Source organism: Macrosteles quadrilineatus, unplaced genomic scaffold (assembly GCF_028750875.1).
Source record: "Macrosteles quadrilineatus isolate MER2022 unplaced genomic scaffold, UCM_ALF_1.0 Scaffold_3__2_contigs__length_128488019, whole genome shotgun sequence".
In the NCBI taxonomy this organism is placed as follows: Eukaryota; Metazoa; Arthropoda; class Insecta; order Hemiptera; family Cicadellidae; genus Macrosteles; species Macrosteles quadrilineatus.
This window is the reverse complement of record NW_026542596.1, coordinates 39,838,928-39,858,355: the sequence shown is the minus strand read 5'-3', so window position 1 is coordinate 39,858,355 and position 19,428 is coordinate 39,838,928. Positions and strand designations below refer to the sequence as shown.

The 19,428-nt window shown below is 34.9% G+C and overlaps 1 protein-coding gene across 2 annotated transcripts in view; it reads left to right on the top strand.

Annotated features, from left to right (window-relative positions):
* The window catches only part of LOC128990927 (POC1 centriolar protein homolog A-like), a 36,492-nt gene extending 17,064 nt beyond the window's left edge, over window positions 1-19,428 (top strand). For both annotated transcript variants that reach the window (XM_054413586.1, XM_054413585.1), the window contains exons 4-10: window positions 91-242; window positions 926-1,122; window positions 2,749-2,865; window positions 5,842-5,958; window positions 11,135-11,321; window positions 12,655-12,758; window positions 18,761-19,428. In XM_054413586.1, the coding sequence (XP_054269561.1) occupies window positions 91-242; window positions 926-1,122; window positions 2,749-2,865; window positions 5,842-5,958; window positions 11,135-11,321; window positions 12,655-12,758; window positions 18,761-18,847 (961 nt within the window). In that variant the 3' untranslated portion in view covers window positions 18,848-19,428. The remainder of the gene's footprint in view (window positions 1-90; window positions 243-925; window positions 1,123-2,748; window positions 2,866-5,841; window positions 5,959-11,134; window positions 11,322-12,654; window positions 12,759-18,760) is intronic.

Here is a 19,428-nt window from a genome sequence, read left to right as displayed (position 1 = left end):
TGCTGGAATCATTTATTTTTGTTGTTTTTGATTGTTGGTTTACAATAGTTGTTTGGAGAATATACTTATCTCACTAACAATTTGTTAAAGGTTCATATCTACGTTTAAAGGACACACACACTGGGTAAACTGCGCCAGATTTTCTTTGGATGGAAAGCATGTCATCTCCTGCTCTGACGATAAAACTGTCAAGTTGTGGGACCGGCACACAAACTGTCTAATCCACTCATTTGAGGAAAAAGGTATTTCAGTAAATAGCCTAGCTTGAATGTTAGTTGTACTTTAAAAACTGAGCTAGAATTGTAGCACTGAATGAGAGAATTGAGAGACGTTGGTCGCCATATTTAGTAGGGGTATAGTACATTGTAGACATTGTACTTTAGTATATTGAACATAGAGGCTAAATAGGGGATTGTGGGATTGTAATAAAGCCATGAGCCGGTTGGTTCTTCTATTTGCCACCAACATAACAAAATTAAACTGTGTGTCGATTTTCTAGCAGAGTTGCCGTGCCAGTGCTACCTCCAGTCTAATTCTGGCTCAGTGACTAAAAAGTTAGTTGTTGAAACATTTTTTATAGCTTACTTTGTTGTTTTACATTTTAATGTAATTATACTTTACTTATAGACAAAAACATGATATAAACTTACTGTAACAGTTTCTATTGCTATAGTTTTTTGACACACTCCTTGATTACAACTTTTAAATAATTAGTAATTTTATCATACAAATGGTAATTGATTAAAATTTTAGCTGGAGTTTCAGACAGTTCCTAGAGTTTGAATTGGTTGACTTTGTCTCACTGTGTTAGTGTCATAGCAGGTAACGAGGTTTTAAACAGTCCAGTATGTTGTGGGTTCTATTTTCCGTCTGCATAGTTTTTTTTTCTTTTTATCTATTTTCAACTCTTTATTTTGTTTTGCAGTGGTTCCCAAGTATGTTGAGTTTCACCCGAACCACAAATGTTTTGGAGTTACTTTTGCTAATGGACATATAAAAATTTATGATATACGAAATCATAAATTATTGCAGTTCTATGTTCACAAACAATCAGTCAACAAGTTGGCGTTTCATCCAAACGGGAACTTCTTCATTGCTGGTTCTAGTGATGGACTGGTGAACGTAAGTTAAAAGTTAGATTACGATTCTATTTTTAGGTTGTGATAAAAATGGAAACTGTGAAATTCCCAGAAAAGGCCGGCTGATAAAACGAGACCTCTGTTTTTGCCCAATAAGATGAAACCGAAAGGCAGTTGATCCAGGGTTGATTGAGAGAGAGTTCACAATAATAGTTAAACATTGAAATTATAAACAAGATATTTATCACACAACATTTTAAACTTTTTTTCTCAATATACCTTCGTCTGAATATTAGCTTTAATGTTTCTTTTGCTTACAAGGATTTGGCACAGTGTAATCCCCACTATGCCTCTTATGAAATTAAAAAAAAAAATGAAATAATACAGTTTTTATGAGAATTTCAAATGTGCTCCATGCAACCATTGAAACAGGTAGTTGCAAATAAGCAATTTAAGAAGGTGCTATTGTAAATGTTTGATGTTTACTGATACATTTTAGTATTCTAGGTTACACAAAATAAGTGAATACCGTCTTTATTAGGCTATACAGAGTATAAGAGATACAAAATCCCGCTTTGTATGAAAACTGTTGTCAAATACCTACAAATTAAGTATAATACATGTTCAATTAACAAATAATACCTGTAAAAAATATCTGTAACATTCACCTTGAATACTTGTAACTTTTTTTCTATTTGGACAAACATTGTAAAGGTCTTAAGTAAAAAAAGGCCTTTTTTGCCCATTCTGACCTGCGGTAACTGCAGCAGGCCTCCTAGCGAGTATTGATTGTGCAACAGAAAACCTCATTTATTTATTTATTTAGTTAGGCTACTTTATAATTTTGATGGAAATGTCCGCCATGTATATATATACTTATTTAATACGCAAGCAGGTTTTTTGTGACAATTACTTCTCCGAAACTACTGAATGGATTGACATGTTTTTGGTGTCATTGGAAAGAGCGTAATGTGAAGCTGTGCAGTAAACGTTCTTTTTAGGGAAATAATTAGAGAGTGAGGCCCTAGAACCCTTTAAAGTTTCGTACTTCTCCATAAGATTAACATGGGAAACAAACATTGTTATTAAACTCCAGCTGTTTTCAGAAATGTGAGAAGAAGAACATATTTTAATTGTAAACAGTCAATGTGTAGTAAAATAGTCAAAGGTAATAAGCAAACAGAGAGACCTTTTTACACAAAGATATGGTGTACAGGGATATCCATCTCAGAAAATAAACATGTACAGTATGGCTTCCTGTTAAAAATCATATACCATAATAAATACCGGTAACCAATAAATAACCGAAAAATCGTGAAAACCTGAAAATCTTGAATTATTACCCATGAATTATGTCAACTGTTAAAAACATGGATTGAGCTGTGAATTTTGGGTTAAACTTTGAAAATAGGGATGGGTGAAAAAGGAAAACAAACCTTAAGTCATATTAAGAAATTATAGATTGAAGAACAAATTGGCAATCATGCCTAAAAAGCAGTGGTTTTCATTCTATAGTGTGAGTTTAGAATCCTGTTAGAGTCCTGAGCCACTACAGTAGTGGCTCGAAAAAGAAAATTTTTACTGGAGAATTCGGCCTGGTTGTTTCACAAAATGTGGGTACTAAATGAGTGATGGCATAAACATTAACTGATCAACTATGTTGACATAGGTCTACGACATAGTGGAGGGCCGCATAATCTACACATTAGAAGGCCATGACGGATCAGTCAAAGCATTGGCGTTCTCATTGGATGGTGAACATTTTGCTACAGGAGCTGAAAAAACAGTAAGACCTATATTCAATTTATACATTGCGGTGTCTCTAGTAATGACATTCATTATACTATAGTTTGTTTAATCTCCACAAAGTGCTGCAAAAGATTTGGGGAGTAAGAATGGACTATGCTCAATGCTGTATTAATATAAGTATTTTTGGTTAAAAATAATGGAGCTGTATGCATAAAAATAAATAGTTCTGAACTTCCTCCATTTCAGGACTTGAATAGTGTTTGTTTACTCTTTTAAATTAACACTTTTAAAAATTTGACTTTGAAAAAACTGACAAAAGATAGAGGTTAAGGGTGTAGCATAGAGCACAAGGGCCTAGATTATTAGGATTTTTTGAGAGGATAGTAGGCTTACCTGAATGGGAAAGAGTCCAAACTGGCACAGGAAACACAAAACTTTACACTATATACACAAAACATTAGAATATTTCACTGTCACTGACAGCATTTTCAACTAAGGAAGCTCGAGAGAGTTTTCTAGATGTCCAAAATGGTGGCCAGTGAGTTAGTGACAGTGAAATATTCTAATGTTTTGTGTATATAGTGTAAAGTTTTGTGTTTCCTGTGCCAGTTTGGACTCTTTCCCATTCAGGTTTAAGCCTGCTATCCTCTCAAAAAATCCTAATAATGACAAAGAAATATACAGCAATCCCTAAGACTTATAACTAGTGCTGAAAAAGTCCTAGTGGTGATTTTCCTTTTGCTCTTGGTATCAATCTTAGGCCAACCCAACTTTGTGTTCGTTAATCTATTGCTTATTTACCTCCCCGCGAGATTGGTTCGGGCCGGACATAATTTTAAGGCCATAGATTTCACCAGACATGATTTTACGGCAACCGCACGGGACGTGTGCAGGGTTGCCACCAGCCATGAAAACCTTGAAAAGCTTGAATTATGCATGAATTCTTGTGACCATGAAAAAAGGCATGGATTGTGCATGAATTTTTCCATTGGACCATGAATTTTAAAAATCAGGACTAATTATTCAATTAGTACAATTAAATTTGCCAAATATTTTTTTCTCTATATTCAAAAACAATTCAGAGAATAAACCAACACCAAGAGAATACTGTCTGGAGATGATTATTTAACATGTTCCACGATCAGAAACAATTGCTTAGTTAGTTTATTCCAAGTCATTCGAGGTTAGATGCTGATGTCAGCTGAGTCTTTCCGAAGACTTAATATGGTTTGAAAAATCATTAGTAGGCAACTCCCGCGTATGGATAAAGGGACTTGAATTACAAAAACAGAAGTTTTGGACCATGCTCGGAATTGAAACGGGGTGTATAATAAAACAAAATTTCCGACTCTTGACGCCTGATGTTTTTAGCTTTGTGGATAAACCAATCATATGTTAGTACGTTCAGTAATAAGATGAACCAGTAAACATAAAGGATATTTTATGACATTCATATGGAGGGATAAAGCAGGACTTTTTTGGCCAGGTGTGCGGGATCTTTGTTTTATTCCGGTGGAAAGACTGAATTATACCTATATACAGGGTGTCTAGTAGTCGGGAAAATCGGGAAAGTCGGGAATTAGTATTGAATTTCAAAATGGTCTTGAAAAGTCGGGATTTAGTCTTAAATTATATTTCAAAGTCGGGAATTTTCATGATTTTGCCGCGATCGTCGTCTTGCGTTTACGTAACCGCAAAAGCCAATGATGATGTCTACACGGCCTCGGGAAATGTTCACGATTTTGCCGCGATAGTGGATGACGACAATGACGTTTCTGTGACAGCGGGAGACTACGATGACGTTTCCGTGACCGCGGGAGACGACGATGACGTTTCCGTGACCGCGGGAGACGACAATGATGCCTACACGGCCGCGGGAAATGTTCATGATTTTGCCGTGATCGCGGACGACGACGATAACGTTTCCGTGACCGCGGGAGATGTGGGTGATGTCTATACAGTCGCGGGAAATGTTCATGATTTTGCCGCGATCGCGGACGACGATGGCGTTTCCGTGAGCGCGGGAGACGACGATGACGTTTCCGTGCAGCAGTCAATGATGATGTCTAAACGTACGGTACGTGGAAGATTTCATGATAAAAAAAAACAAATTTGCTAGTTAGAATTTTTTATTGCTGCATTATTTCTTTACTTGAAAACACCACATTATCAATACTACTTTATGACAAAGACAGGGGTTGTTGTGTATTATTCAGAAAATTTGGTTAAGCTATAAAAATTGGTATCGGTATCAAGAATTGAGAATCGATACATTTTTTTATCAACACCCACTAATTGTTGAAAAAACTAGTCTTGAAAAATCTGGAATTAGTCTTGAAAAGTCTGGAATTAGTCTTGAATTTTATAATGGAAATGAACTAGACACCCTGTATATAGATATTTTACAATTCTTCTCCAATGTGTAATATAGAATAGCTGGACCCACTTCGTTTTCATCTTTGTTTCGAATGTATATTTATAAATTACTCTAAAATAGTTGAATTTCATGTATGGAAAGGTTATTCAATAGTAACACGCAAAGAAACTGCCTCTAACAATTTCTTAAGTCAGCAAAAATGAGCGCACCGACCATGATTTTTTTTTTTACTGCCCATGAAAACCATGAATTCTGCATGGATTTTTTGATCCCACTATGGTGGCAACCCTGGTGTGTGATTTCTCCATGACCATGAGAGACTTTCATGATTTTATTGCGATCTTGAGAAATACTGTATAATTTTTTTAAACCGATTAGCCTATAGTTTAACAATAAATATATCTGTACTTAATTATTATTTTAAAATCAATACTTACCAAAGCAACCTGATTTTGCCTAGACCCAATTAGGGCTTGAGATTTCTTATACCAACATGTTTCATTAGACCCAAAGAATAAAAGTCTTGGCCTGCAGCCCCTAAAGTATAGCTTTTTTTCAGTTCTATAGGCTTAAAAACAAATTTTAGAGCATTTAAATCATACATATTTATCTACTTTTTATTTTCAATTTTTTCAGATATTTGTTTGGAATACCAACTTCAACTGCAGTTTGGCAAAGCCTTTGGAAACTGGGTCGAGAACAGTTGATGCTAGACAGAGTATGACGCCAGATCAGCCCAATTATGAACTTGAGGTAACGTGTGACGTAAAATTCTAGGGGGGGGGGGGGTGGAATAAACTTGTATTCACAAAGTCAGGCTAGACCTACCCATAGAATCAGCTACACTCAAATTTTTTCCCTGGAATGCACAGAAGGAGCCAAGAAAAAATCCAGGGGTCAAATTCTAGACTCAGAGCTCTAGAAGCGCTCAGAAAATCTTGTAGACGCTCAGGTGGAGCTTTATCATCCGCACCTTCCTTAAAGTGTTTTTAGGCATTTTTATTTCCCTATCAAACGATACCAAGTTCAAAAAGATTAAATAAGAAAAACCTGGAATACGATTTTTGTTGATAAATGGGGAAAAACTGACTAGCTTGTCCTTATTCTACCCCATTTTACAACTAAAAAAATCATAATATTTAAGCTTTTTCTTGTTCTATATTTTTTAAATTGGTGTCGTTTGATAGGTAATTGATAAAAAATGTTAAATAAAAGTGTTCTGGACATTTTTTCCATAAAATCAGCCATTTTCTAGTAATTTAAGATTAAAAGATTAAAATGACCACCATTTTGAAGTTCTGAGTTGAATAAGATGATTTTTTTTTATCATGGGTCCTCTTTAGCCTCAACAGACGTACCATAAAGATCGGTTGAAAAAAAGTCAAAGATAAAAAATGTTTATATAAAAAATATGGCGGATATCTAGTTACGGAAAGTAAATAAAGATACGTCTTATAACACTTAAAACATACATTTACGCTTATACTGTTACTCACAAGACGGTAAATATACAAGGTAAGTGGTGATCGATTTTGATTGGACACTCCAATCATCATCAGACCCAATAGGCGAATGACAAGAATATTGAATGGCGTCCCTACTTATACCCTATTGGCTACCGGAAACACAGGCCAATACATTTTAGCGAATTTCCCTACAGGGAAGTAGGTGGCACGGTAAGACCTAGACCCGTGATCGATTTACTTTTTCATTTTGATGTCCCCAGAAGCCAAAAACACCATTCGTTCAAATTTTTATATATGTATATATATATAGACTTATACATATATACGTCCGTGAACGCGATAACTTGAGTAATTTTTGTCCGATTTTGATGAAATTTGGTTTAAAGGTGTAAAGCAGGATAAACTTGAATGAGTTCGCGAACCAGCACGATCGGACCATGGGTAAAAATTGGTTTTTCTCACTTTTGACCCTCAAAACACAAAATTTCCCGATTTCTCTTTAGACCTTTTTACAGAGCTTAGAAAAACAAATAATTTAGTATGTAAAAGTAGTATTTTTGTTCGATTATTAGTAACAAAAAAAAATTAAAAAAATTGTAAATTTAAAATTCCCATGTTATTCTTATGGAGAATATTGTCAAATGTTGTAGTTTGCTTGTTTATGAATATATTTTGATCAAACTTGGCAAATTTATTTCTTTTTTACTAAGCTATCAATATTTTACTCAAAAACACACTTTATTAGTTTCCTTGTAGCAGCAAACATAGGTACTCGTTAAACCTAATGTTATTAAAATATATTTAACTGAAAATAAATTCAGACAAATGGAAATTCGCTTAGTCGGCAGGTTTGCTGCGGCGGGGGTATTTATAAGTACAACTGGAATCGAAATTTACTTGTTCATTAATCAACCTATTTCTATTTTTACATTTTTCCTTATAAATATACAATTCTTCCAAAGCATTCATCACATATCTTCTTACAATTCTTCAAAATACATAGATTATCCTCCATTTTTCCTATTGAGTGTCCATTTTGTAACAGGTGTTGTGGGACATTTGATCTTTCCGGTTTGTTGTTTCTCCATGCAGATATGTGGTTTTTGAAGCGATATCTAGTTCAGATATCTAGTTTAGATATCTAGTTCACAAAATGATTTTGGAAAAAAATGTTATTCTCGATTTTCTCTTTATTTTGACCCAAGGAATCACTTTGTAAGTTATGTCCTGACCTTTTTTTAACATTCTGTATAGTGCACTCATAGAAAACTAGGAAGTCTGTATTGAACAAATAATTTTAGGAAACCTCTTCAGAAAATAAGCAAAAAGTTCATCCATTTATCTATCTTTGATTTTAAGTATATAAGTCATGAAAATAATATTTTTGATATATTTTTATGTAAACAGTATGACAATTACATGTAGGTTATACTTTTTGTTCGCTTTCTGTTTTTATTTACATTTGAACTACTTATTAAATGTTTGGATTAGGCGGTATAGTACATCTTCCCGTTGCAAAGCACGGGTATAGTAGCTAGTACCTAAATAAATGTAGAGACCAGAGAGTGTTTGAATTTGCTGCTGCAAACCATAAACGACAGCTTGCTGTGTTGTAGAAGGGCTCAGTTTGCAATATTGGTGACCTGTGGTAAGCCACATGTTTACTGTGGAACAATGTTTTTTTTTTATTTTAAGCTTGCAATGTTAGTTTCTTCCACACTTACACAATGGAGATAGATTTAATGAACTAAGCAATGTGCTTTGTAACATGTTTGATGGATCTAAATAGCTTTTACCACAGAAAACATACTACTATAACCCAGAATGCCAACCGCATGGTAAAAAGCATTAAGTGTTTTGAGAGAGCTTTGCCTGTCAATCCGTAGGCAGCGCCACCAGCGCACTCAGCATAGCAACGCTGGTGGCGCTGCCTACGGATTGACAGGCAAAGCTCTCTCAAAACACTTAATGGTTTTTACCATGCGGTTGGCATTCTGGGTTATAGTACAGATAGTGTCACGGTGCGTGGCGCCTCGCTGGAGCATGCGCACTGAGAGCTTTCCTCCACTACGCCTCGATGTACGGTACAGTCACGTTCAAATACTGAAGTTGTGAACTAGCATGACCTTTGTCAAATTAATTTGCTTTATGTTTACGTTTTTGTATTTTTCTGTCTCTCTCACACTGCCTCCCCTACACGCCAAACACGGTGAAACGGTCTGTAGTATGTTTTCTGTGCTTTTACATAGTAGGAACTAAGGCCACTAACATTACAATCATCAGGGTCAGACAATCATAGACATAAATCCTTAAGCTTTTATTTGTAACTTAAGCTTAAACTTATAACTAAAAAAGGTTCCTGGTTAACTGCTCCATTGATGGTCGCTGTGACAAGGACGAAACATCAGATTAATTTTTATAACCATGATACGGCTGTGACACGGCCAGACTCTGAAGAGCAAGTTTGTAGTGTTGACATGTATGGTGTCCATAGGTGCCCATCCCCCCCAAACCCAGAGGCGTAATCCCCCCCCCCCCCAAGCCAAAGGAGTAGTTCCCCCTCCCAATTTACGCTGCCGTCTATTTAAACATGATTTAAACCTACCCTCCCCCCACCAATTTATCTGACAATTTTCCCTTTACCTCATAAAACGAGCATTTCAAGTATTTAGTAAACTTGAGGTAAGAAAAACAATCTTGCTGGTAATCAAAATTAAATGTTTAATAGGAAACGTCATTAAACAATACATCATTGATTATATCTAACTAATGGACGAATTAGAAGTTTTTCAATTTACAATTCAGAATCTGTATTGTCAGCCAACATGTGCTCAGTATTGCAATAGACAACGTCTTCAAAACTTACAACAATATACTTGGTGAATTACTCTACTCCAACACAGTACTGTATATGTACAATATATTAGGTGGCATTAATTTTTACAGGTCTTAAGAATTCAAACAGCTTTAAGTTCATTAATAATTTTGGCAAAAATATCTTGTTTCAAAATTATAGGCAAAGTCACGAAATAGGGCAGTCTTGTTGCTCACCACTCCCAGGCTGCCTTCTACTTCTACAAAAATCGCCAGGCCAAATACCCACAATACCTTAATTGCCACCAGCACAAAAGGTTTTTGTGACAAAGTAATCTTATAATTCATTTTGATAGCCCCAGGATTGCCTTTTATGACTAATAATGGTAGAAACGCATCTTGTCAGACAATCCGTTTGTACGCAAAACACGAAATGGCAGATAGGCCTAACAATTCACGCGTGTACATTGCCGCGGGCAGGACTGGAAGTAAACTGAATCAGGTTATGATGGAAAGACGTGGTCTCTGGATTGTCGTCTGTGTTATCAAAAGCTGATTTTAGACTAATTGTAGTGACGGAGGAGTGTTGAAAATATATTGGGATTCATAATTGAGTTTTCCATTCAAAATTATTGACAATAATAACCAATTTATGCTGGATATAAATGATGGTCTCGAAATTCTACAGTAGGCCTACTGCGCAAAAGAAAATTTACTTTGAGGGGGTTGAAATATATAAATACATAAAACTAGGGACAGCACAAAATTTTTGAGCCAAAACGCTCAGTTAATTATGAGTCCCATTATATTTTCAACATTTCAACACTCTTCTCAGTCACTATAAAAGCCCAATATCAGCTGATGAAAACGCAGACGACAATCCAGAGACCACGTCAGTCCGTCATAACCTGGACCTGATTCAGTTTACTTCCAGTCCTGCCGACGGCAATGTACACGCGTGAATTGATAGGCCTCCTATCTGTAATCGTTTCGTGTTTTGTGTTAAATGTTTGTACCGTATTCTGACGACACCTCCAGAAGTGGATCTTTTGTAAATCCTGACGATGGTGGAGTTAAAGAACCGCCAAAACATGTAGCAAGTAAAATTCGACACTGGTATATCAAGGATTGTCTGACAAGGTGCGTTTTTACCAATCTTAGAAGCAATCTTAATTACAAACGGCAAAATGTTGTTGGTGTTGATAGTGAGCTACTTTGAAACACTTTTTCGGGCTGCTTGTACAAAATTATACATTAATTATGACAGCTAGAAAAAAAATATCCCCCCAAAATCCCTTAAAAAAAGTCCCCCCCCCCAAAATTCCTGGCGCAAATGCGCCACAGTACCCCCCCCCCCTCTCCTGGGCACCCCTGGTGGTGTCCACTCAATCAGTTTGACTGTGGGGAGCGAGCTTTTCTAGTGGTAGAGCGTTGCACTTTGGTCTCAGGTTTAAATCCCACCAACCACCAATGGAATTTATATATGTGATAACGCCGCAACCCATAGGCCTAGCCTAAAGTAAAGTATAAACAATCCTAGGCTAGCGGCTATTCAAAAAAGAAAAGAAAACAATGTGAGTTGGTTTACAATTTAAATTTAATTTGTTGAATTCATGGTTGAATTGTCTTTTTTGTTATATTTGCTACAGGTTTCTTATCTGCAAGACTCACCCACTGAAGAAAATCCTCTTGAATTTGAGTCTTCACCAAAAGAGGAAACATTCTATTCTGTAGTTGCTGACAACAATCAAAACCTACCAGTCACCAATGAGAATACGAGAAGTCAGTTACAATTTGTTGATCTGTCTGATGATACTTTCCAATCTTGCAATACAGGTAAAACTATTTCTCAATATTTAAATACATTAAGGAAACGGAATATGTACACAGTTCCAGGTAGTTGAAAGAACAAACAAAATTCAGAACATAATTAACTTGTATTAGATTTAAACCTTCGTTGTTGCCTGAGTTCTTATAGGAAAGATGTGTTAGTTTATGTCCTATGCAATTTGCCAGCTTGTGTGGGCGACTAGTGCTAGACACCACTTAAGTGTACCATTGAATGTTTTCACTGTACTTCATTCAATGTGGTATCAGAGGTCTTCTTAATCACTTATCAATAATACTATAGTCTATACTGTATTTACAAATATTTACACATGCACGCCTGCACAGTCACTAGTACCACGGTCCGGGTCGATCGGACTAAGCCAATATTTATAAAGTAACCCACAATTGCAATGAGACAAAATATTAGAGTTTAATGGGAATACAAACAGGAACAAGTTATTAACCACTTGACACATGATAAAAATACAGTGACACTCAAAGAAGACTATCTTAACTTAATTGAAATAACGTTATTCAACATTCTGTCCCTGCCTTTTGTAAAGTAATGGACTTGTAGGACCTTGAATGATGATAGAACATTTTCTCAGCTTCAAATTAGTTTGACTTACATCACGCTATGTCAATTATCAATATTTTTATTAGTGATTTAGAAACCACCATTGAAATAGCGCTTTGGGCAAAATGGCCAGTTGACAAAACAGCTGATTTCAACATTTTATTTCTCAGACTTCCTAACGTCGTATGACAATGTTCTCTTTACGAAAATAAAGAACAACTCATGTTCTTTCCAATGTTACAAACCGCTTTCCGTTTGGGCCAAAATAAAGACTTCACAATTTTTTTTCAAGAACACATGTTTTACAAGATTTTGCCGATCGCGACTCGAGAATGTTTTGCGCACTAAATTAAGCTCAATTTATAATAGCAGTTATATTGTTATAATATCAGTTATTCTACGAAGTTCGTTTATACATGAAAATGAAAGTTTATAATCTCCTCTTTTCAAAAGTATCAAAATTATTACGCTTCTGGACCATTTTCATATGTGTAATAAGTGTTTGAAAAAAAATGTCCAAACCGCCTTTTAACGGCAGTTGGGAATCCGGCGCACACATGAAACCGCCGTTTAAACGGTGGAAGGCAGTTCTAGGGTTAAGTGTACCATTGAATGTTTCAACTGTACTTTATTCAATGTGGTTTCAGTAAGTTCAATAAGATTAAATTGTTTGAATATTACAACAGTCTTCATAATATTGCTATTGTTGTGTAAGTTTAGAAGTCTAGTGAGATAGTTTCTACAATATTGTATTTCTTTTAGAAAAAAGTTTTTCAAATGCTGGTGGTGATGCTACTGCTAAACAAATTGATACCAGCAGTGATGTGGAAAAAGTGATGCGTAGAGTGAATGCCCTGAAAGCTGAAGTAAGTATTTCACAGAAAAATGTCTCTTCTTATGATTGAACGTTTTATTATTATCTGTGCTTTTAAATATTTTGGCAAATAACCATTATATTTTTAGAATCTTAAATATGTAAAATTGCAATTCTATTGCAATATATTTGGTTCATATTTTTCAGAGTATACCATACTAGTGTACATGTTGCTCGAAATCGAGCAATCGCAAATAAGTTATTTAAAAACAAATAACTTATTTAAGAACAAATATAAGTCATAAATTCCGATGATTTTAAAAGAGTCAACTCAAAGATTACGTAACTAATGATAATACTCACAACATACTTAACAGTTCAATATAATCAACATTTCTTGTAAATATTTTATCATTTCCAAAAGCTGATCTGGCTTTTAGTGTATTGTAGAAATGTTTCCCACTTATAGCCGCAATAGGTTGTCCATGTTGGTCTTTGTCAATGATAATTTAGTCTGCATGGTATCACTCATTGTCACCAGTAGGTTTGCAAATTTCAGTCTTTATTTTAATAGCACCAAATAACCACCTGATTTTCTGCATAACCTCTCTGTCACAATTTTACAATTGACATATGTTCTTCTCACTTTTAATTTCTGACAACAGCTGGAGTTTCATAACAATGTTTGTTTCCCATGTTAATCTTATGGAGGAATACAAAACTTTAAAGGGCCCCAGGGCCTCACTCTCTAATTATTTTCCTAAAAAGAAAGTTTCCTGCACAACTTCACATTACACTCTTTCCAATGACACCAAAAACATGTCAATCGGTTCAGTAGTTTCAGAGGAGTAATTGTCACAAAAAACCTGCTTGCGTATTAAATAAGTATAGATATAGATACTAAGGAGATTAGGTTAGTTTAAACAATAATTATCAACAGTATTTCCCTTTAAATATTTTTACCATTCCTATAGTTACAACTCAATCTTGTGGTTGCCAAATTCCCTTGAGCTCAGTATATGTTGGACCAATGAAATCGATAGTGAGTTTTAATGCAGTGTTTATTTTACTACTTTCATACTTCAGCTACGCTTTAACCCTGGAACTGCCGATCGGTCATTTTATGACCGACAGGGTCCGTTCCGTAGTGCCATCGGTCACAAAATGACCGATCCAGTATTTTTCATATATATAAGCTTCTACTCATCGGAACGAAGTATTTTATGCATCAATGTAAAGCCAAAGAGGTTGGCTGCCTGCTAATATGACAGTTTTTACGTTTTATTGTATTGGCGGGCCTGCTAACATATGTTGATCAAAGTGTTTGTTGTTTCTATGCAGTAGTGGTGTCGTCTGTAAACACGGTCGGTTATCTCGTATTTATTTCGTTGTTTTTGCGTGTTTTTCGGATCAAAAAGTTGTTTGTACTTATTGATAAACTCGTTTAGTTATATTCAAAGAGTGTTTTAGTAGTTTCCATTGTTATTTGTGAATATTTAGCGAACAAAGTGGACTTTGAAGTGACATTATGTGTGGGGGTTAGTTTGTTTTGTTGGATTACAAACTTGATATTTTTACAATGGAAAATTATGCAGGACGATCCAGTGATTTACGTGAATTATTGATGAACGATCTTAGTGAAACTAATGATAATATTGATTCTGAAGTTGAGCCAGTGGAATCAGAAGAATCAGTCGTGGTGCCGGTAGGCCTAGGGGCAAGCCCATCAGTGAGTCAGCCTTGTGATGAGACAGGTGATGAATCAGATCTTGATGTAGACATTTATGGTTTGACACCTGAACATAGTCTTACAGACTTCTCCTCTGGATCAGAAGATGACTATGTCCCACATAGCAGTGAATTAGATACCAGTCAAAGAGAAGTAACAGATTTAGACGTAGGCCTAGATGTACCAACCGTAGGTTTGGGTCCACCTGCTCCACCTCCTGGTCCTGGAGGGGATGCAGCAGCTAGGCTAGGAATACCCCCAATTCCAAATATTACTAGGCCTATTTGGACAAGGGTCTACCCCCCAGAACCTGAAGGGGAGGATATAGAAACTAAGTTTACTGTGAGAAATACTGGGATTAGAGACTGTCCACCCCGCAACAGCAAGCCAATTGCTTACTTCAATTTGTTTTTCCCCTACGCAATCTGGATGTTATTCACAACTGAAACCAATGCATATGCATCCAGAGAAGTAACTCGAAGGAGATTGTCGGGGGAATTGAGGGGACAGTCACGGTTACGACACTGGGTTGACGTAACATACAGTGAAATGAAGAAGTATATAGCGCTGGTGATAAATATGGGCCTAATTGGAAAAAAAAATCTTATTGACTATTGGGACCAATCTTTCAGCCAGAGAGTTCCATTTTTCCCTGAAATTATGTCAAGAAACCGTTTCCAGGCTATATCGTCAATGTTTCATCTCACTTCAGAGCCTTTTATCGCTAAAGGAGAACCGGGTTATGATCCTTGGCAGAAAATAAGGAAACTCCTAGATCACTTGAATGATGCTTTCAAAAGACATTTTGTCCCTTCCCAGAACCTAGCAATCGATGAAAGTATGATAGGAATGAAGAATCGGACAATATTTATACAATATATGCCTAACAAGAGACATGCGCGCTTTGGAATTAAAAAATTTGAAATATGTGACAGTGCTACCGGTTATTTGCTCCATACTGCCCTTTATAGTGGTAAAGACTTTTTGAGTGATGGAGATGATCCATTCACTCAAAAAGTTATATTTGAGATGATGAATCAGACTCGATTGTTGGGGAAACATCATCATGTCTTTACAGATAACTTTTACACTAAGCTACCCCTAGCCGAAGCTTTGTTACGCAACGACACATATCTAACTGGTACAGTAAACAAGAAGTCTAAAGATTTATCCCGAGCAGTGGTAGGAACACAATATGAGGCAGGTCAAACTGTTTATTTCAGGAAAGGAAAGGTGTTGCTCGTCGGCTATAAGCAAAAAAAGAAGAGGAAACCCGTTTATCTTATAACAACTGCTTGCCATGCGGAGGATAGAAATATAGTTAGTCGCAGTGGGCTACAAGCTGTGAAACCCCTAGTTATTCACAAGTATAATCTATCTATGGGGGGTGTGGATCAAAAAGATAAATCCATATATCATCACTCATGTACCAGGCCAACTCGCAAGTATTGGCGAAAGATATTCTTCAACCTAATGGACATGGCCATGCTAAATGCCTACATTTTATACTCCAGGAACACAGATCACCCTCTTTCAAGGAAAAGATTCATGGTGGATATTGTTGAAACACTTGTCAGGCAACAACCACCTGCAGAACCTGTTCAAGTAAATCCCTTGGAACACAATCTAGTGCAGTTTCCATCGAATCAAAGGAGAGTCTGTCCCGTCTGCGGAAAAAAAAGCAGCTGGAGGTGCCCTGGGTGTAATGTTGGTGTTCACCCACAGTGCTTTGGGAGGTTGGAACACTTTTACAGGCCACTAAAGTCAAAAAAAAGAGACCAGCCACAGAAAATGAAAGTGACTCTGACTAAAGTCAGGAACAACAATCGCCCTCTTCTGGCCAAGTTGCCTTCGGCCAAATTTTTGCAGTTCCTTGTAAAAATATTGCTATTGACAATCAAATCTTGAGTGTTTTACTTTATTACTTTTGTGTTTATGCCTGAGTAGGCTATTTCAAATAAGAAAGTGAATTATAATTTTGGTTTATTATTGTTATGTGACTGTTTGTGAACATTTATCTTCTTGGAGTTTATCGTTACCGTGGATACATAGTCCAAAAATTAGCAGGTATGCTTTTCAAATTATGTTTAGTTTAGATTTTTGTTGAATTACATTGTTTAGTAGCACATTAGGACTGACTAGTGCTGTATTTCATGACTTATAATAATTCTAGACACATATGTTTCCCATATGTCTGGTTCGCGCAGAATTTTCACCGAGCACATCATGTGAAAAATCTCAAATTTTATGAATAATATATTACTTTTTCAGTAAACAAAATTTATTTCTAAAAACTAGATAAAATTTGCAACAAAATGTATACTTTGGAATTCTTGTGGCATTTCTGATGTGTATTGGACATGAGACATAAAATGCGGAAATGATTTTTTTATAAATTTGTGTATAAAAAAAAATGGTGTGTAAAAATTTTTTTTTTTATTTTACAAAATAAATTTTACCATTGTATTCCTTGTTATTTTCTGAATAAAATGATGTATAATACATTACTTAAGTCATACAAATAATATTTTTTACGAATTTTTAAAAAAATGTATGTTAACCCTAGAACGGCCACATAGAGTGTTTCTGTAGGGCCAGGCAGTTTTTGCCTTCTGTGCAGCGTTTTACTCTCACAGTTGTAAAACCCTTATTTATTTACCAAAACGTATAATATTTTATACCATCGGATTTGGGACATTCTAGAGAATATAAATATATCATTCAAATACAAAAATCTAGTTCATAAAAATAATTTTTTGTAACAAAAAATTGACATCATAAATTTACAAAAACAAAATTTCAAAAGTATGGAAGCACAAAAAATCAAATTTTGATTCTTTTCAAAAATTCAAGATGTACAAATTGTTTTACTTTGATTTCCCTACATAAATATGTCAAAACATTTGAAACTACTATAAAACATTTTGAGTTATGTTCAAAAGTGTAAAACTCTGCACTTTTTCTGAATTTTACATACTTGTATACATTTTAGGCCTACTTTTAGAAATAGATCAAAAACATGAAAACAACACATATTTTTTGTTAGGGAAGTAAACAAGGAACAAAAAAATATATGATTTTACATGCAATAGCTAAAAAATAAATATAGTATTTCACTTAGAAAAAATAAATTTGTTTTTACTTACGGAAAATCATAAAAAAACTTTGAACTTCAAATGTAAGTAAAAAAATAAATATTTAGACTATACAAATTTCAAGATATACAATATGTTTGAAATTGTATGCTTATTTAGAAGATATATAGTTTATTGGGTATAAAAAATATTTTTACTCTTTGAAGCAACAAAATATAAAAAAGAACACATTTTTGGATCCAGCACTAAGTTTTGCTCTAAATTGTCAACAAATTACTCTTCCTTTCTCTATTATAATGAATAATTGTTGCTGTTTACCATACCAAATAAGATCTATTTAGCAAAATAATAAGATTTGTATACTAGGTAACCATAGAATCAAAAATAAATGTTTAGTTTATAAACCAACAGCTGCACGCACCCAAATAATGAAAACATCTGATCGCGGCGCGACAGGTATTTGGACATTGCATCAGTTTGACCAAAGGGAAAAACAAAAATATCACTGAAGGAAACATTCAACTATAGTAAGTTCGAAAGAGGATTTCTTCCCCTTTATTTTCATACGATTCTTTTTTTCCTCGTCAAAATACATGCAGGCAGAGTAATAAATAGTTTTCCAAAAGACTAAAAAAGTCGTTTGGCCATATAGACAACTCTTACGCAATCTGTTTATAGAGGCTTTGTAAAAAATTCACAGCTTGTAAACTAACAATGCTAGACAAAATCTATCAACGGACAGAATGTAGAGAAAAAGTCCCTGGATTCAGTGGTACCAATCAAAATCATCTACGACGTAGAATAGCTTTGCCACGTATTTTAGAAAATGGCTGATTTTGCCTTTGCTGCCCGATCGATAAAGCCCGCGAGGCGCGAAACTCAAATATGTGTTTTGTTTATTTACTTTTCCTGCGTTATTAGTTGACGTAAATGTGTATATAATGTATGGAAATTATAGCTCATTTGATTGTCTTTCCAATGGTATAATCTGAGTTGTGATTACTGCATATTATCAGCTCCAAATATTTGCTAGAAAAAAAGTCTGTAGCAAGCGACTAAAAAAGTTGTTTGGCCACCATCTTACCGTAACCCAACGACTAAAAAAGTCGTTTGGCCGTTCTAGGGTTAATTGCTGAAAAAAGTGTTGGCATTTGAAGAAATTTAATTGGCAGTTCCAGGGTTAATAATAATTTATTATTTATAAGTATTAATTGTTTATATTGTTTCCAGGTTAAAAGTCTTCAAAGTGTGCTTGGAGGGATAATGCAAGATTTAGAAGCAATTGAAATTCGACAAAAGAATTCACAGAATAGTTAATTAAACTTTGAATTAGGCACTTTAACATTCTACTAATCTTCAATCCTTGATGATTTTCAAACTTGTAGCTAGGACTGAACAGTATTATTATTTACCCTACTTACTACTTTTCAATTTTACCGAAGCCCTTATGGGCAGAAAATATGAAAAGACTTATCTATGAGGAATATATGATCTATGTTGCTCTTTTGTTATTGAATTTTCTTATGTGTTTGTTAAACTGTTTGTTATAACTCCTTATAATGTATTCATGTATTCTTCTTGTTTTAACTGTGATATGGCAATGTTATGAGAAAAGTATATTTGTAAGATTTTTTATATATTTCATCTTCACCAGCTTACAGTTATATGTTAATGAATACATGCTTTCTTTTGAATAGTTATTTAGCATTCTTTGACTTTGTTTTTAAAAATTATTCACTGTCACACAGTATGTTTTGGTTGAACTTAGTACATTTATAATCTGCATTGTGTACCATCTTATAGTACCACCATTGCAACACTAAACGATTTGATTTTTGACTGTTATAGTATTTTTTACCTAACTTGTGTAAGATAAGATTGTTTAGACATATGTTGGA